The 16,426-nt window shown below is 42.5% G+C and overlaps 1 protein-coding gene across 1 annotated transcript in view; it reads left to right on the forward strand.

The window, feature by feature from the left end:
* The window catches only part of LOC115198772 (myoferlin), a 57,077-nt gene extending 50,504 nt beyond the window's left edge, over positions 1-6,573 (forward strand). The window contains exons 48-54 of the mRNA XM_029761044.1: positions 1,589-1,684; positions 2,345-2,486; positions 2,834-2,933; positions 3,599-3,792; positions 4,272-4,381; positions 4,597-4,744; positions 5,103-6,573. Coding sequence (XP_029616904.1) covers positions 1,589-1,684; positions 2,345-2,486; positions 2,834-2,933; positions 3,599-3,792; positions 4,272-4,381; positions 4,597-4,744; positions 5,103-5,141 — 829 coding nt within the window. The 3' untranslated portion in view covers positions 5,142-6,573. The remainder of the gene's footprint in view (positions 1-1,588; positions 1,685-2,344; positions 2,487-2,833; positions 2,934-3,598; positions 3,793-4,271; positions 4,382-4,596; positions 4,745-5,102) is intronic.
* The last annotated feature ends 9,853 nt before the right edge of the window (positions 6,574-16,426 follow it).

The raw sequence follows: 16,426 nt of genomic DNA on the forward strand, positions 1-16,426 counted from the left end.
GGTGGTCACTCTGACAGAGCTCTAGAGTTCTTCTGTGGAGATTGGAGAACCTTCCAGAAGGACAACCAACTCTGCAGCACTCCACCAATCAGGCCTTTAAGGTAGAGTGACCAGACAGAAGCCACTCCTCAGTAAAAGGCACATGACAGCCCGTTTGGGACACCTAAAGACTCTCAGACCATGAGAAACAAGATTCTCTGTTCTGATGAAACCAAGTTTGAACTCTTTGGCCTGAATGCAAAGTGTCACGTCTGGAGGAAACCTGGCACCATCCCTACGGTGAAGCATGGTGGTGGCAGCATCATGCTGTGGGAAAGTTTTTCTGCAGCAGGGACTGAGAGACTAGTCAGGATTGAGGCAAAGATGAATGGAGTAAAGTACAGAGAGATCCTTGATGAAAACCTGCTCCAGAGAGCTCAGGACCTCAGACTGGGGCGACAGTTCACCTTCCAACAGGACAACGAGCCTAAGCACACAGCCAAGACAATGCAGGATTGGCTTCGGGACAAGTCTCTGAATGTCTTTGAGTGGCCCAGCCAGAGCCCGGAGTTGATCCCGATCTAACTTCTCTGGAAAGACCTGAAAATAGCTGTGCACCAACGCTCCCCATCCAAACTGACAGAGCTTGAGAGGATCTGCAGAGAAGAATGGGAGAAACTCCCCAAATACAGGTGTGCCAAGCTTGTAGCTTCATACCCAAGAAGACACAAGGCTGTAATTGCTGCCAAAGGTGCTTCAACAAAGTACTGAATAAAGGGTCTGAATACTTATGTAAATGTGATATTTCTGTTTTTTATTTGTAATAAATTAGCAAAAACTTCGACAACAACAAAAAAGTAGTTGTCATTATGGGGTATTGGGGGGTATTATACATTTTAGAATAAGGCTGTAACCTAACAAATAGTGAAGGGGTTTGAATACTTTCCGAAGGTACTGTATATGTATATATTCTATGAGGCGTACCCATTCCTCACCCTGTCCAGTTTCAAATGAAATATGAACTAGATACCTAGCTTGATAAATCAGTGCTGACAATTCCATCTTGGCTAGCTAACTCAATTATACAGGCATCATTATGTATATATATTGATGCTTTTACAATAACCAAACAGTTGGAAAAACAAATAATTTGTGAAACCATCATGTGATGTATGACAGGATTGGATGTTGCATACATCTTCAATGCTGTTTGAGTTGCTTGGATGATCTCACTGCAACACTGCTCACTGTGTCCAAGTTTCATGACATAGGTGTTTCAAAGAACTGTCAGTCAAGGTGAGCTCCCTATCCACTTCAGCTATTAGCGCTCCACCCACTCAGCCTGTCTTTTCACCATTACTGATAGTTAGACACGAGAGAACATATATTTTGGTCACTCTTAAGGCTATTTTAAATGGGAATCAGGATGACTGTGTGTGAATGGTGTCAATCTCATAGACTGTCAGTTCTTGCATTCTCAGCTCTGCTTATGAATTTGCGTAGTTACATCCCCACTTCATACCTTTACATTTACCAAACAAAGTGGCAGTGTTAGGCTGTTTATTGAAATGGCAGGTTGAGCCTTTAAGTGTATGATATTTTTCAACAGGTACTTCATGCGGGCTATCGTCTGGAACACCACTGATGTCATACTAGATGAGACCAGCATCACCGGAGAGAACATGAGTGACATTTACGTCAAAGGGTACGGCAGAGCATGATTGGCTACTCAATGGTACAGTATTGAGTGATTGGCTACTCATACGGATCATACTGTATTGCTGATCAAGCAAGGGTAGTGAACCCTACATTTTAAGTGTACAAAAAAGAAGTGAAAACCGTGCACAGATGTCCATCTACTTTAGATCTAGGCGCTGGTTCTAGCAGGAAAACCTAGGTGTCCAAAACAAATGTAAAAAAATACACACAAGTAGACACAACCAACTTTGACTTCATAATTATGTTGAAATTTTTCATTGCAGAGTGCATGAGAGTGTACCCCATTGCCGAATCGATTGGTGGCATACAGTAAACAGGGAATTGATAGAGAAATAATGATGTATGGTTGATCGAGTTAATAGGCGCTAGAGCAATCAGTGGTGTCAAACTCATTTTGCCCTGGAGGCCACATACGAGGTCTGAAGGGAAGCACTGAATATTTGTTGTAATTCCTTGCCGTCAAAATTAGCAAAGAATAGTGCTCTATCCATAGTTTGGGAAATTTTGATGCTCCCTACTCTAGCTTTCATTTTGGTGATTATTAGTGAGCTGGAAACAGTCAACAAACAGTATGAATGTAGGTCCATGATCATTACTACACTGTTTCCATTTGGTTTTAGTCATTTTAAAGTATATTTATTTACAGATGGATGCCTGGTATGGAGGAGGACAAGCAGAAGACAGACGTCCATTACAGATCCCTGGATGGTGACGGCAACTTCAACTGGCGATTCGTCTTTGGCTTTGACTACCTGCCCGCAGAGCAACTGTGCCTCGTTTCCAGGAAAGTGCGTTTGAAGAGATTTATTGTATTATTTATTGCCTTTATTTGACTATAACAATGATATACACCATTTAGCAGATGCTTTTATCCAAAGCGATTTAGTCATGTTTGTTGTGCATACATTTTATGTATGGGTGGTACCAGGAATCAAACCCACTATTCTGGTGTTGCAAGCGCCATGCCCTACCAACTGCGCTAACACATTCTCTTTTACAGTTACGACCTAAAGTGAAGCGTTTTGACAAATTAAGTAAAAGTTTGACCGTAAATAATTGTTTCAGAAACGTATATGTTGGGCCTATGGTCAGCTCCAGACTTACATCCAAATGTGTTTGTTTGGTTTGTTGTCAGGAGCATTTTTGGAATCTGGACCAAACCGAGTTTCGGACCCCCCCAAAATTTATTGTTCAGATTTGGGACAATGACAAATTCTCACTGGATGACTACCTGGGTAAGATACATTTATTTCCTCTGATCTAAACTAACTGATACAAAGTGTTTCTCTTTTTCTGATGTCTCCAAAAATCTGACTCACTGACTGGTTAACTCATTGAATTAATTTATGTTTATTGTCCATCAAAACAATAACAAGAAACATCCATCAGCATGTCACGGCTTCTGCCGAAGTCGGCTCCTCTCCTTGTTCCGGCGGCGTTCGGCGATCGACGTCACCGGCTTTCTAGCCATCGCCGCTCCATTTTTCATATTCCATTTGTCTTGTTTTGTTCCATACACACCTGGTTTTCATTTCCACAATCAATCTACTTGTATTTAACCCTCTGTTTCCCATCATGTATTTTGTGTGTAATTGTTTCGTGTTATTGTGGTGTTTTATTACGCGCCTTACTTTTGTTATGTTCCGTGTTTTGAGCGCATTTGATTTATGTAGTGCTCTCGTTTTTGGGAACGAAAATAAAAGTGTGCCTGTTAAACATTACTCTGCTCTCCTGCACCTGACTTCGCCTCTAGTACACCCAATGACACAGCATCTGAAAACCAATCTTATTTCAACCCAGGTCTGCAGTGCATTACATATAATGGTGAATAGGAAATATGGGAAGGAAACAGTGATATAAAGGGATTGCTAATGCAGTTTGTGTTGTATTTGGGACACAGGCACAGTTGAGCTGGACCTGCTTCATCTGATCCCCCCTGCCAAGGCCCCTGAGAAATGCAGTCTGAAAATGTTACCAGGGGTTACAGGCTCCACACCTTCCAAACAACCACCGCCCAACTCTTTGTTCTCCCAGAAGTCTGTGCGAGGCTGGTGGCCCTGTATGATCGAGCAGGACGGGAAGCACATCCTGGGTGTAAGTCCTGTTGTAGTGAAACTGAGAGAAAAAATGGCAAATTCTAAGTAAATTTTCCCATTTTGCCATGAATACAGAAAATATTTCAATTCTACACATTCTGCCATGGGACAGAGAGAGAATATTTTGCAGATTTCAAGCTAATTTACTGCAATTCTACAAATTTTCCCATTACTTATGCCATGTTCATACGAGACCTGGGTGAGAGCAACTAACAAAATGGTCATTTAGGAGACGTTTTTTAACCAGAGCGACTTACAGGAGCTCAGCTCAAGGGCACGTCAGATTTTTCGCCTCGTCAGCTCTGGTATTTGAAACAGCGACCTTTCGGAAACTGGCCCCTCTCTTAACCACTAGACTACCTTTGTGCCCCCAAAATCAATGGTCACAAGCTTTAGTGATAAATGTGTTTATAGATCACAGAGAAGATGGATGAGAAAGTCTGTGGAGTGTTTATGACCGTCTCTGTGTTCCCATAGGGGAAAGTGGAGATGACCCTGGAAATAGTGGAAGAGAGGGAGGTAGAAGAGAGGCCTGCTGGGAAGGGCCGGGACGAACCCAACATGAACCCCAAACTAGACTTTCCCAAGTAAGACAACATCCACAAGTCACCTTCCAACCACCTATGACAATAACATTGTAGCTTGTACATCGTAAGTAGAATGTTTTAACATACGAACTACATAGCGCTATAACATTCAGTAACGTCACGGCACCCAGTAAGAATCTACATTTCAAACTGGGCTTGCCTATGCTTACCCCCTAAAAAAAATGTGTTTTGTTGTTATTTCTCTCCCCATACAGTCGCCCCGACACTTCCTTCTTCTGGTTCACCAGTCCATGCAAGACCATGAGGTTCATCATATGGCGCAGATTCAAATGGATCTTCATTGGTTTGATAGTCCTCCTGCTTGTGCTCTTGTTCCTTGGGATCCTGCTGTACTCCCTACCAGTAAGATATATGTCCTTGTAATCTATAATATGAATATGTCTATGCCACTTAGAAGACACTTTCATCCATAGCAACTATAGTGAGTACATAGTGCATACATTTGTTGTGTTTGTATGTGATTCACTCATATAGTGTAAACAGGCAACGTGCATCATTCCTTTGATATGTTGAATTGTAACATAATATGGTAAAATTAAGCATAACTGCATTTATTTGATCTGATAATAGAGTGCAATATTGCAATAATTCCACTCCACAAATGCATCCTGCATATGAATATAACAGAGGATTTAACCTTACTTTAACTAAAAGTCAAAGATGTGTTTTATTAATTAAATATTTTCTCTTGCCTCTCCAGAACTACATCTCAATGAAAATTGTGAAGCCTTTCTCTTAGGAGTTACTCTACGGGGCAGCTGAGTACTATGCCCGTCTTCGTCCAAGGGATAAGGCGACAGAAGTCTTGACACTCATGCCCTCACAAACTCTATGCAATGTATTCCTATCAGCGTTGTCTTCAGAGTTGCATGCATTATTTACATTTTTACACTTTATCAATCAAGGCTACATTTTTTTTTTTGCACTCATCACTGTTCTTACCTGTCTGTCTTTCCCTGAAATACCGAAAGGGAAAGGGGGTACCTAGTTAGTCGCACAACTGAATTCATTCAACCGATAATGTCTTCTGCATTTAATCAAATGCTATTTTGTATGCATGCTTTACTAAACCTAATATAGAGATTTTGTCATCACTGATAGAACAAACTACTAACAACAAACACTGTTGTTGTGGCTTCAAACAATGTCCCAACATTCTAATAAGCCACTTCCTTAGACACCATACAAAGAAGGTCCCAACGCATTTCCAAGAAAGGGCATGAGATAATTTCTTGGTTGCAACAAAAATCCCATTTAATTTACTCACAGATTGTCTAGGTATGTCATACATAATAAATTAAGCATGGTTTCCATGTAAGCATAGACAGTTTTACTATAAATATTAATTGGGATCTAACTCAAAAAGGTACACAAAATGATTAAGGTAAAATAGATGATTGTTTTGAAATCAAAAGGTAACTTCAAAGGTATTAATCCACAAATGAAACAGTATTAATCACACAAGTTTTTGGAAGGCATTTTTCTAGAGGGCTTCTATCCCGTTCTAATTCGGTTCCACCATAGAGGTATAAAGAAGGCTAATCATTGTATCTGTGCTATAATGGCTTCTGAGACAGGATGGGCAGTGCAATTGAGGGGTATCTCCATTTTAAAGTAACTGTCCAGTGATAATCTCACTTTTAAAATGTAATGTTCTGATAACTCAAACCCAAATAATGTTGTTGGCTCATCCTATACTCTTTTGTGGCCAAAGCAGAAATTGGAGAAAAAACACTTGTCTGAACAGGTATGTGTTGTCTGAACAGGTATAAAGCCAAGGTTGGTGATTTACTGCCACCTGCAGTTCTGGAATGTTTCCTCAGGAGTATAATTCATTGGCTGATACCTGGATGGAATTATGTGATCCTTCCTTACCCATAGGAAGTCCCAAACAGTTTACTACTTTAAAATGGTGAAAGCCCTCAATGGCAATGTTCATGCTGAAACAGGTTCTATCCATCCAGAGTCCTCTTTCTACCTCTATGGGTTCCACTGACACATCTTCACTTTAACCCATTATATTTCCATATAAACAGTTTCCATACTATGAATAATAACTTTAACATATTTTCTTTTCACATACAAAATGTCTCTAACAACTGTTGTGTTAATAGTTCATTCATATCAATAGGCTTTTCTGTGTTTTAATAAAGAACAATGATTATGTACAACAGTGGCGGTTGTGGATTTACTGTAAATGTTTCTCTCCACACTGATCCTGAAGGCAGCGTTTTAGATCACTTACTGACACCTGGCTGGTGTAGCGGTAGTTCCGTAGCCCTGCGGCACACATGGCTAAAAGTGTCCATATAGGTTTGAATCTGGCCTACTGCCCTTTGTCACAACCATAGATTGTGTTCGTATACTGTGTCAGTACTCAATCAATCAATAGACAATTCCACCAATTTATCGATTGGCTGAATGATCTATTGGCTGACTTTCAGCAAACTCAAGTCAGGCAAAGCACATTAAGTTGTGTAATTTGTATTGGTGATTCTACAGAACTGGTTCAAATTGCTGTCCCCTATCAAAGTACTATTAAAAAAAACAGATACGCCTTCAAACATTTATTTATTTACTTTGAAATATATTTATATCATAATATATTCTAATTAATTCCAAGGCAATTACAAACATTGTGAAATTAATATATACTGCTCAAAAAAATAAAGGGAACACTTAAACAACACAATGTAACTCCAAGTCAATCACACTTCTATGAAATCAAACTGTCCACTTAGGAAGCAACACTGATTGACAATAAATTTCACATGCTGTTGTGCAAATGGAATAGACAACAGGTGGAAATTATAGGCAATTAGCAAGACACCCCCAATAAAGGAGTGGTTCTGCAGGTGGTAACCACAGACCACTTCTCAGTTCCTATGCTTCCTGGCTGATGTTTTGGTCACTTTTGAATGCTGGCGGTGCTTTCACTCTAGTGGTAGCATGAGACAGAGTCTACAACCCACACAAGTGGCTCAGGTAGTGCAGCTCATCCAGGATGGCACATCAATGTGAGCTGTGGCAAGAAGGTTTGCTGTGTCTGTCAGCATAGTGTCCAGAGCATGGAGGCGCTACCAGGAGACAGGCCAGTACATCAGGAGACGTGGAGGAGGCCGTAGGAGGGCAACAACCCAGCAGCAGGACCGCTACCTCCGCCTTTGTGCAAGGAGGAGCAGGAGGAGCACTACCAGAGTCCTGCAAAATGACCTCCAGCAGGCCACAAATGTGCATGTGTCTGCTCAAACGGTCAGAAACAGACTCCATGAGGGTGGTATGAGGGCCCGACGTCCACAGATGGGGGTTGTGCTTACAGCCCAACACCGTGCAGGACGTTTGGCATTTGCCAGAGAACACCAAGATTGGCAAATTCGCCACTGGCACCCTGTGCTCTTCACAGATGAAAGCAGGTTCACACTGAGCACATGTGACAGACATGACAGTCTGGAGACGCCGTGGAGAACGTTCTGCTGCCTGCAACATCCTCCAGCATGACCGGTTTGGCGGTGGGTCAGTCATGGTGTGGGGTGGCATTTCTTTGGGGGGCAGCACAGCCCTCCATGTGCTCGCCAGAGGTAGCCTGACTGCCATTAGGTACCGAGATGAGATCCTCAGACCCCTTGTGAGACCATATGCTGGTGCGGTTGGCCCTGGGTTCCTCCTAATGCAACACAATGCTAGACCTCATGTGGCTGGAGTGTGTCAGCAGTTCCTGCAAGAGGAAGGCATTGATGCTATGGACTGGCCCGCCCGTTCCCCAGACCTGAATCCAATTGAGCACATCTGGGACATCATGTCTCTCTCCATCCACCAACGCCACGTTGCACCACAGACTGTCCAGGAGTTGGCGGATGCTTTAGTCCAGGTCTGGGAGGAGATCCCTCAGGAGACCATCCGCCACCTCATCAGGAGCATGCCCAGGCATTGTAGGGAGGTCATACAGGCACGTGGAGGCCACACACACTACTGAGCCTCATTTTGACTTGTTTTAAGGACATTACATCAAAGTTGGATCAGCCTGTAGTGTGGTTTTCCACTTTAATTTTGAGTGTGACTCCAAATCCAGACCTCCATGGGTTGATAAATTGGATTTCCATTGATTATTTTTGTCTGATTTTGTTGTCAGCACATTCAACTATGTAAAGAAAAAAATGTAATAAGAATATTTCATTCATTCAGATCTAGGATGTGTTATTTTAGTGTTCCCTTTATTTTTTTGAGCAGTGTAGTACAAAGTCATTGTTTAAATACCCATTCCTATTTAGAGGTGGCTGTCCCACACCCTGACTCCTAAAATTCATGTTTGAAAATAAAGCAATTAAAGATTTTTTAACACTTTTATCAAATCTTGAGTTAGTTAGTATTATTACATTGAAAGATACTGATCTAATTAGTACACTTAGAAAAATGGGTTCCAAAGGGGTTATCTGCGGAGGGACAGGGTTGTACCAAGAACCATTTACATCTGAAGAACCCTTTTTGGAAGAACCTAGAACCTTTTTCATCCTAAGAACCGCTTTTCGAAAGAAAGTGTTCTTTAATGATTTTTTTGGTAGGAAAGAAGGATTCTTTGGAAGGCAAGAGGGTTTTACTGTACATAGAACCCTTCTGAACTGAATAAGCTTTTAAATAGTGCCTAAGCATTAGTGTTTACCTCAGTGTTTAAACTTTAACATCAGGAGTTTGAGTTATCTGATAGGGGTGGGAATGTTTTAAACTGTACCTACAGCATACTCCCAGTTGGTATTAGATAGAATGTTGCGGCCCCACCCGCTATGGGGGAAAATGACCTGTGGTTACCCCATTGTCTCACCTCAAAAACATCACCTTTTTGCTACTGACCAGAACATTAAGCTAGCCAAGACCAACTAACAAACAAACTGACTATATGAAACGAGTTAAATGCTTTACCTGTGATTAAATGTTTTCCACACATATAGCTACGTGTAGACTACTTGGACACCGAGTTCTCACATTTTCCCACTATCCCACACTGAATAGCCTGAAGCCACAGCGCTCTTCTCACAGGATCTATTTCCCTACATGGGAGTATTGCGAACTGTTGGTTGTGATTTTTGACATAGTTACATGTACAACAACACAGCATCTTTTGTTATTTCAATTTTCTGTATAACAGAAAATTGATGATGAAGTTGGCTCTTTTACAATGGGGGTCAATGGGAAAGAATGTTTGTTTCCCCCAATTTGTGGGTGTGGTCGAGGGGAATTACTTCTTATGGCGTGAATATCGACCATCGAGTATATGGGAATATTTATACATGTATCTGGTATTCCTGATGTGTCTGGTATTCCTTTCTGTCAGGTAGTTTTTAAACCAATTACACGCAGCCTGATCCAGGCCTATGATCTGGTCTAAAGCCATATTGATGATCATTTACACTACATTTCTTAGATAACAAAGTTCTTAGTTGAGAGTTAGGCAGGTAACTCCAAGAGTTACCTGTCTAACAGAACACAGAGGGTGTTCTTTAATAGTATCCTCTCCAACAATATCCAGGTAGAATCAAGCATTCCCCAGGGCAGCTGTCTAGGCCCCTTAAGCTTTACTAATGACCTGCCACTGGCTGAGTAAAGCCTGTGTCTTTATGTATGCGGATGACTCAACACTATGCACGTCAGCAAGTTAAATCACTGCAACACTGAAAGAGCTGCAGTCAGTTTCAGAATGGGTGGAAAGTAATAAGCTAGTCCTAAATATTTCAAAACTAAAAGCATTGTATTTGGGACAAATCATTCACTAAACCCTAAACCTGAACTAAATCTTGCAATGAGTAATGTGGAAATTGAGCAAGTTGAGGAGACTAAATTGCTTGGAGTAACCCTGGATTGTAAACTTATGGTCAAACATAATGATGCAACAGTAGCTAAGATGGCGAACGGTCTGTCCATATTAAAGCGCTGCTCTGCCTTCTTAACAACAATATCAACAAGGCAGGTCCTACAGGCCCTAGTTTTGTCGCACCTGGACTACTGCCCAGTCGTGTGATCAGGTGCCACAAAGAGGGACTTGGGATAATTACAACTGGCCCAGAACAGGGCAGCATGGCTGGTACTTAAATGTACACGTAGATCTAACATTAATAATATGCATGTCAATCTCTCATGGCTCAAAGTAGAGGAGAGATTGACTTCATCACTACTTGTTTTTTTTACTCAAGCAGTGAAATCTGATTTAAAAAACAGTGAGGACTGAAGAGTCACACACAGGTACAAACACACATACAAACACATGTAGCATACAAACTATACACACACGTACACCTGGATTGTGTGTTGTTGTAGAGTAGTGGCCATAAGGCACACAATGTATTGTGAAATCTTTTGTAAAATGTATTTTAATGTTTAGAAATTCTATTATAATGTATATTACTGCCATAATAAATACAAATACAAATGATTCTAATACTTTTGCTAGGTAAGAAAGTTTAGAAATAGGGCAATCATTATTTAGGGCACAAGGGTCACCACCTTTGTGGAAAGGGAGCACATGAGCCGCCTTCTAAACCCTTGTGATAGTACCAGATATGATCGTCAAATAAAAATTCTGGGTTAATGATTCAGCAATCAATGGGTCGGAGAGCTGCAATAACAACAGGTCAAGCATATCAACCCCCCATGGATGTTTTAACCTCAGTCTTAAGCAAGGCCAGCAGCAGGCCGTGCAACTCAGTCGCCCTCAAAAACTAAGGGAATGCAGGCGACAAGTTTAGATCTACATATTATGCCCATTGAAACGCATTGGGATTAGTCAGGACAGATTTTGGCGACAGTGAGCCCTCTCGCCTCGCCCTCTCTGCTGAAACTAGTGAGCGAAACAGTGCTGTTCTGTCTTACTATATGTATCTGATGCTGTCTGCCCAGAAACAGTATGACATGCCATACTCCTTCTGTCCAGACAGCATCAGATACATGGTTTACACATACGGAGACAGAGGGGGCTGTTTTGCTCGCTCGGATGCTTTATCTGAGATAATAAATCTGGCCCTAGCTATTCGGTGGCACAAGTGGGGACACTTCAGGCTGAGGAGTAAGTTACACACATCCCCATGTGCAACGTTCATCCCTGAAATTTACCCAACAGCGACCGTTTGAATGTTAAATGACGAGACAGAGGCGTTGATGCGAGTAACCAGTCTTGTTCAGATAATTACAATACATCCGGGTATCTCAAGCACACTGGTAAAAACACTGGAGTTGCAGTAATTAACATTTACCAACAGATGGCATCACTGTGCCATCTTACACCCATAACAGTGACCCCCAGGCAATAGTAGAAAGAAGTCACTAAGCACCACTGTAAAGGACATCACGCTGCTTGCTTAGCAAGTACCACTTCCTCTAGATTCCAGTTATGGGTAGCTGCAGCCATATGACGACCGGAGTATCGGCGAGTGGGTGTGTCAGAAGGAGTGGGTTTATGGAAAGCAAATCAGATAATTGTGCAGATTTGTTGCCACTCAAGAACGCTTTGCTTCGAGTCGATAAGCCGGCGAGCGACCAGTGCACCGGTGTTGATACACGCTTGAGTCGCCGGCGGTAGCTAATGTGCCCATTTTTTTCTCTCACATGATTTTATTTCAAGTAAGATAGCAGCCTACACAAGAAATAACTAATATTGATAACCATCTAGGTGTCACCTTGATACCTAACCTACATGCAGTCTACTACTCAACGGGGAGGGTATAAACGGCAACACCAGGACACACTGCTCTTTGCTCTCTCTTGACAAGCACTACTGTCTGGCAACGGCGTGGGCAATGCCGTGGGATATCATGGTGACAGTCACAGAAGCACATGCATGCAGTAACAATACAATCATCATACCAGTCACACACCCCCCTCAGAGCATTATGTATTATTCTGTACGTAAATCTCAGACACTCCATTTAGTATGATATGATACATTTGCAATGGTTACATAAGACAGATGGCAACAACGAAAGTAGGGTGGATGGTCGGATTTACATACAGAATAAAACGAAATGCTCTGAGACCAGGTTGTGGAGAGCTACTCTCATGTAGGTTTTCACTGCAACCCAGAGATGTAGTGTTGCAGCAGTGCTGCCATAGCGTGATGGTGCTCCCTCACTTTTTTATTTGAGAATACGCAGAGCTGCATGGTAAAATAATTTCTGGAAAATATATTCTGATAAATTCTAAATAAATCATATTTAGGCGTAACTACCACCAAAATTCCATGAAAACGATAGAATGACAAACCAAATAAATATGTAGGCAATAGTCTGTAGCCTAAATGGTGGTTTCTTCCCTGAATGCTTTCTTTATGGCGGTGGCACGAATGATGAACTGTAGGCATGTGTGCAGAGACCAGTCGATCGGAGGCTTGACCACTTTCAGTGGGCCAAATCCGACGTAACAAGAACAGCCACAGACAGAAAACTGCTAAAACAGACTTGTACAACACACATGAACTCGCCCTCCTGTCCAAGCGCTTAGCTTACAGAAACGTACCACCTCTATTGCATATGCTGACAAACAGCCTTGTCTCAGAGCATTTTGATTATTCTGTGCGGAAATCTGTGACACTCCATTTAGTATGGCATATTACGTTTGGTATGGTTACATAAGACAGATGATTGTTTAAGGCTAAAGTAGGGTGTTGGTCGGAGTAGATGGGTGGGTGTATAGCGTGAACGTCAAGCAACCCAAAGATTGCGAGTTCGAATCTCATCGCGGTCAAGTTTAACATTTTAGCAACTTTTCAACTATTTACACCTTTTTAGCTCACTTTGCAACTACTTAGCATGTTAGCTAACCCTAACCCCAACCATTTAACCTAACTTCTAAACTTAACCCTCACCCTAAATCCTATCCTAGCTAAAGTGAGTCACCAAGCTAGAATTCGTAACAGATCATACGTTTTGAATATTGATAATATGTTATACGTTTTGCAAATTTGTAACAATACGAATGTAAATTCATAACATATCATACAAAATGGGGGATTTACATCCACAATTCAATGCATACTATACTAAACATATGTACTTCTTTAACGAGTCGGACACGAAGGATTAACTTCATACACCCGACAAGGCCCAAATTCCTGTCATTCGCATGAAGAAGAGACGGAGATATCGGGGACTTAGGTCGGGGAGCCTTGTAAGGATCCGACGGCGAGTGAGTAATCCGCCTTTACCATCAGTCCTATTAGCCAACGCTCAATCATTGGATAATAAAAATGGATGAGCTCCGATCAAGACTATCCTACCATAAAACATTAAAAACTGGAATATCATATGTTTCACTGAGTTGTGGCTGAACGACGACATGGATATCATACAGCTGGCTGGGTTTTCGGTCCATCGGCAAGATAGAACAGCTGCCTCCACTAAGACAAGTAGTGGCGGTCTGTGTCTATTTGTAAATAACAGCTGGTGCACGAAACCTAATATTAAGGAAGTCTCAAGGTTTTGCTCGCCTGAGGTAGAGTGTCTCATGATAAGCTGTAGACCACACTATTTACGTAGCTGTCTATTTACCACCACAAACCAATGCTGGCACTAAGACGGCATTGAACGAGCTGTACAAGGACATAAGCAAACAAGAAAAGGCTCATCCAGAGGGAGCGCTCCTAGTGGCCGGGGACTTTAATGCAGGGAAACTTAAATCAGGTTTTACATCATTTCTACCAGCATGTTACATGTGCAACCAGAGGAAAGAATCTCTAGACCACCTTTAGAGACTAGTACAAAACTCTCCCTCGCCCTCCATTTGGCAAATCTGACCATAACTCTATCCTCCTGATTCCTGCTTACAAGCACAAACTAAAGCAGGAAGTACCAGTGACTCACTCAATAAGGAAGTGGTCAGATGATGCAGATGCTAAGCTACAGCACTGTTTTGCTAGCACAGACTGGAATATGTTCTGGGAATCTTCCGATAGCATTACAGCATATCAGTCGCTGGCTACATCAATAAGTTTATTGATGAAGTCGTACCAACAGTGACCGTACGTACATACCCCAACCAGAAGCCATGGATTACAGGCAACATCCGCACTGAGCTAAAGGGTAAAGCTGCCGCGTTCAAGGAGCGGGACTCTAACCCGGACGCTTATAAGAAATACAGCTATGCCCTTTGACGAACCATCAAACAGGCAAAGCATCAATACAGGACTAAGACTGAACTCTGCTACACTGGCTCCGACGCTCTTCGGATGTGGTAGGGCTTGCAAACTATTACGGACTACAAAGGGAAGCAAAGCCGCGAGCTGCCCTGTGACATGAGCCTACCAGACGAGCTAAATAACTTCTATGCGTGCTTCAAGGCAAGCAACACTGAAGCACACATGAGAGCATCAGCTGTTCAGGACAACTGTGTGATCACGCTCTCCGTAGACGATGTGAGTAAGACCTTTAAACAGGTCAACAAACCTTTAAACCAGGACGTGTACTCCGACCAACTGACAAGTGTCTTCACTGACATTTTCACCCTGTCCCTGACCGAGTCTATAATACCAACATGTTTCAAGCAGACCACCATAGTCCCTGTGCCCAAGAACACCAAGGTAACCTGCTTAAATGACTACCGACCCGTAGCACTCACGTCTGTAGCCATGAAGTGCTTTGAAAGGCTGGTCATAGCTCACATCAACACCATTATCCCAGAAACCCTAGACCCACTCCAATTTGCATACCGCCCCAATAGATTCACAGATGATGCAATCTCTATTGAACTCCACACTTCCCTTTCCCACCTGCACAAAAGGAACACCTACATGAGAATGCTATTCATTGACTAAAGCTCAGCGTTCAACACCATAGTGCCCTCAAAGCTCATCACTAAGCAAAGGACCCTCGGAGTAAACACCTCCCTCTGCAACTGGATCCTGGACTTCCTGACGGGCCGCCCCCAGGTGGTAAGGGTAGGTAACAACACATCTGCCACGCTGATCCTCAACGCGGGGGCCCATCAGGGGTGCATGCTCAGTCCCCTCCTGTACTCCCTGTTCACCTATGACTGCATGGCCAAGCAAGACTCCAACACCATCATTAAGTTTGCAGACGACACAACAGTGGTAGGCCTGATCACCGACAATGATGAGACAGCCTATAGAGAGGAGGTCAGAGACCTGGCAGTGTGGTGCCAGGATAACAACCTCTCCCTCAACGTGATCAAGACAAAGGAAATGATTGTGGACTACTGGAAAAGGAGGACTGAGCACGTCCCCATTCTCATCAACGGGGCTGTAGTGGAGCAGGTTGAGAGCTTCAAGTTCCTTGGTGTCCACATCACCAACAAACTATCATGGTTCAAACACACTAAGACAGTCGTGAAGAGGGAAAGACAACGTCTATTCCACCTCAGGAGACTGAAAAGAGCATCCTGACTGGCTGCATCACTGCCTGGTATTGCAACTGCTCGGCCTCCGACCACAAGGCACCACAGAGGGTAATGCGTACGGCCCAGTACATCACTGGGGCCAAGCTTCCTGCCATCCAGGACCTCTATACCAGGCGGTGTCAGTGGAAGGCCCTAAAAATTGGCAACAACTCCAGCCACCCTGGTCATAGACTGTTCTCTCTGCTACCACACGGCAAGCAGTACCGGAGCGCCAAGTCTAGGTCCAAAATGCTTCTTAACAGCTTCTATGGCCAAGCCATAAGACTCCTGAACAGCTAATCAAAGGGCTACCCAGACTATTTGCATTGCCCCCCTCTTTTACACTGCTGCTACTCTCTGTTTATTATCTATGCATAGTCACTTTAACTCTACCTATATGTACATATTACCTCAATTACCTAGACTAACCAGTGCCTCCGCACATTGACTCTGTACCGGTACCCCTGTATATAGCCTCGCTATTGTTATTTTACTGCTGCTGTTGAATTATTTGTTACTTTTATTTAAAAAAATGTACTTATCTATTTTTTACTTAACACTTATTTTTCTTAAAACTGCATTGTTGGTTAAGGGATTGGACGTAATCATTTCACTGTAATGTCTACACCTGTTGTAATTCAGCGCATTTGACAA

The sequence above is a fragment of the Salmo trutta genome, chromosome 1 (assembly GCF_901001165.1).
Source record: "Salmo trutta chromosome 1, fSalTru1.1, whole genome shotgun sequence".
NCBI lineage: Eukaryota > Metazoa > Chordata > Actinopteri > Salmoniformes > Salmonidae > Salmo > Salmo trutta.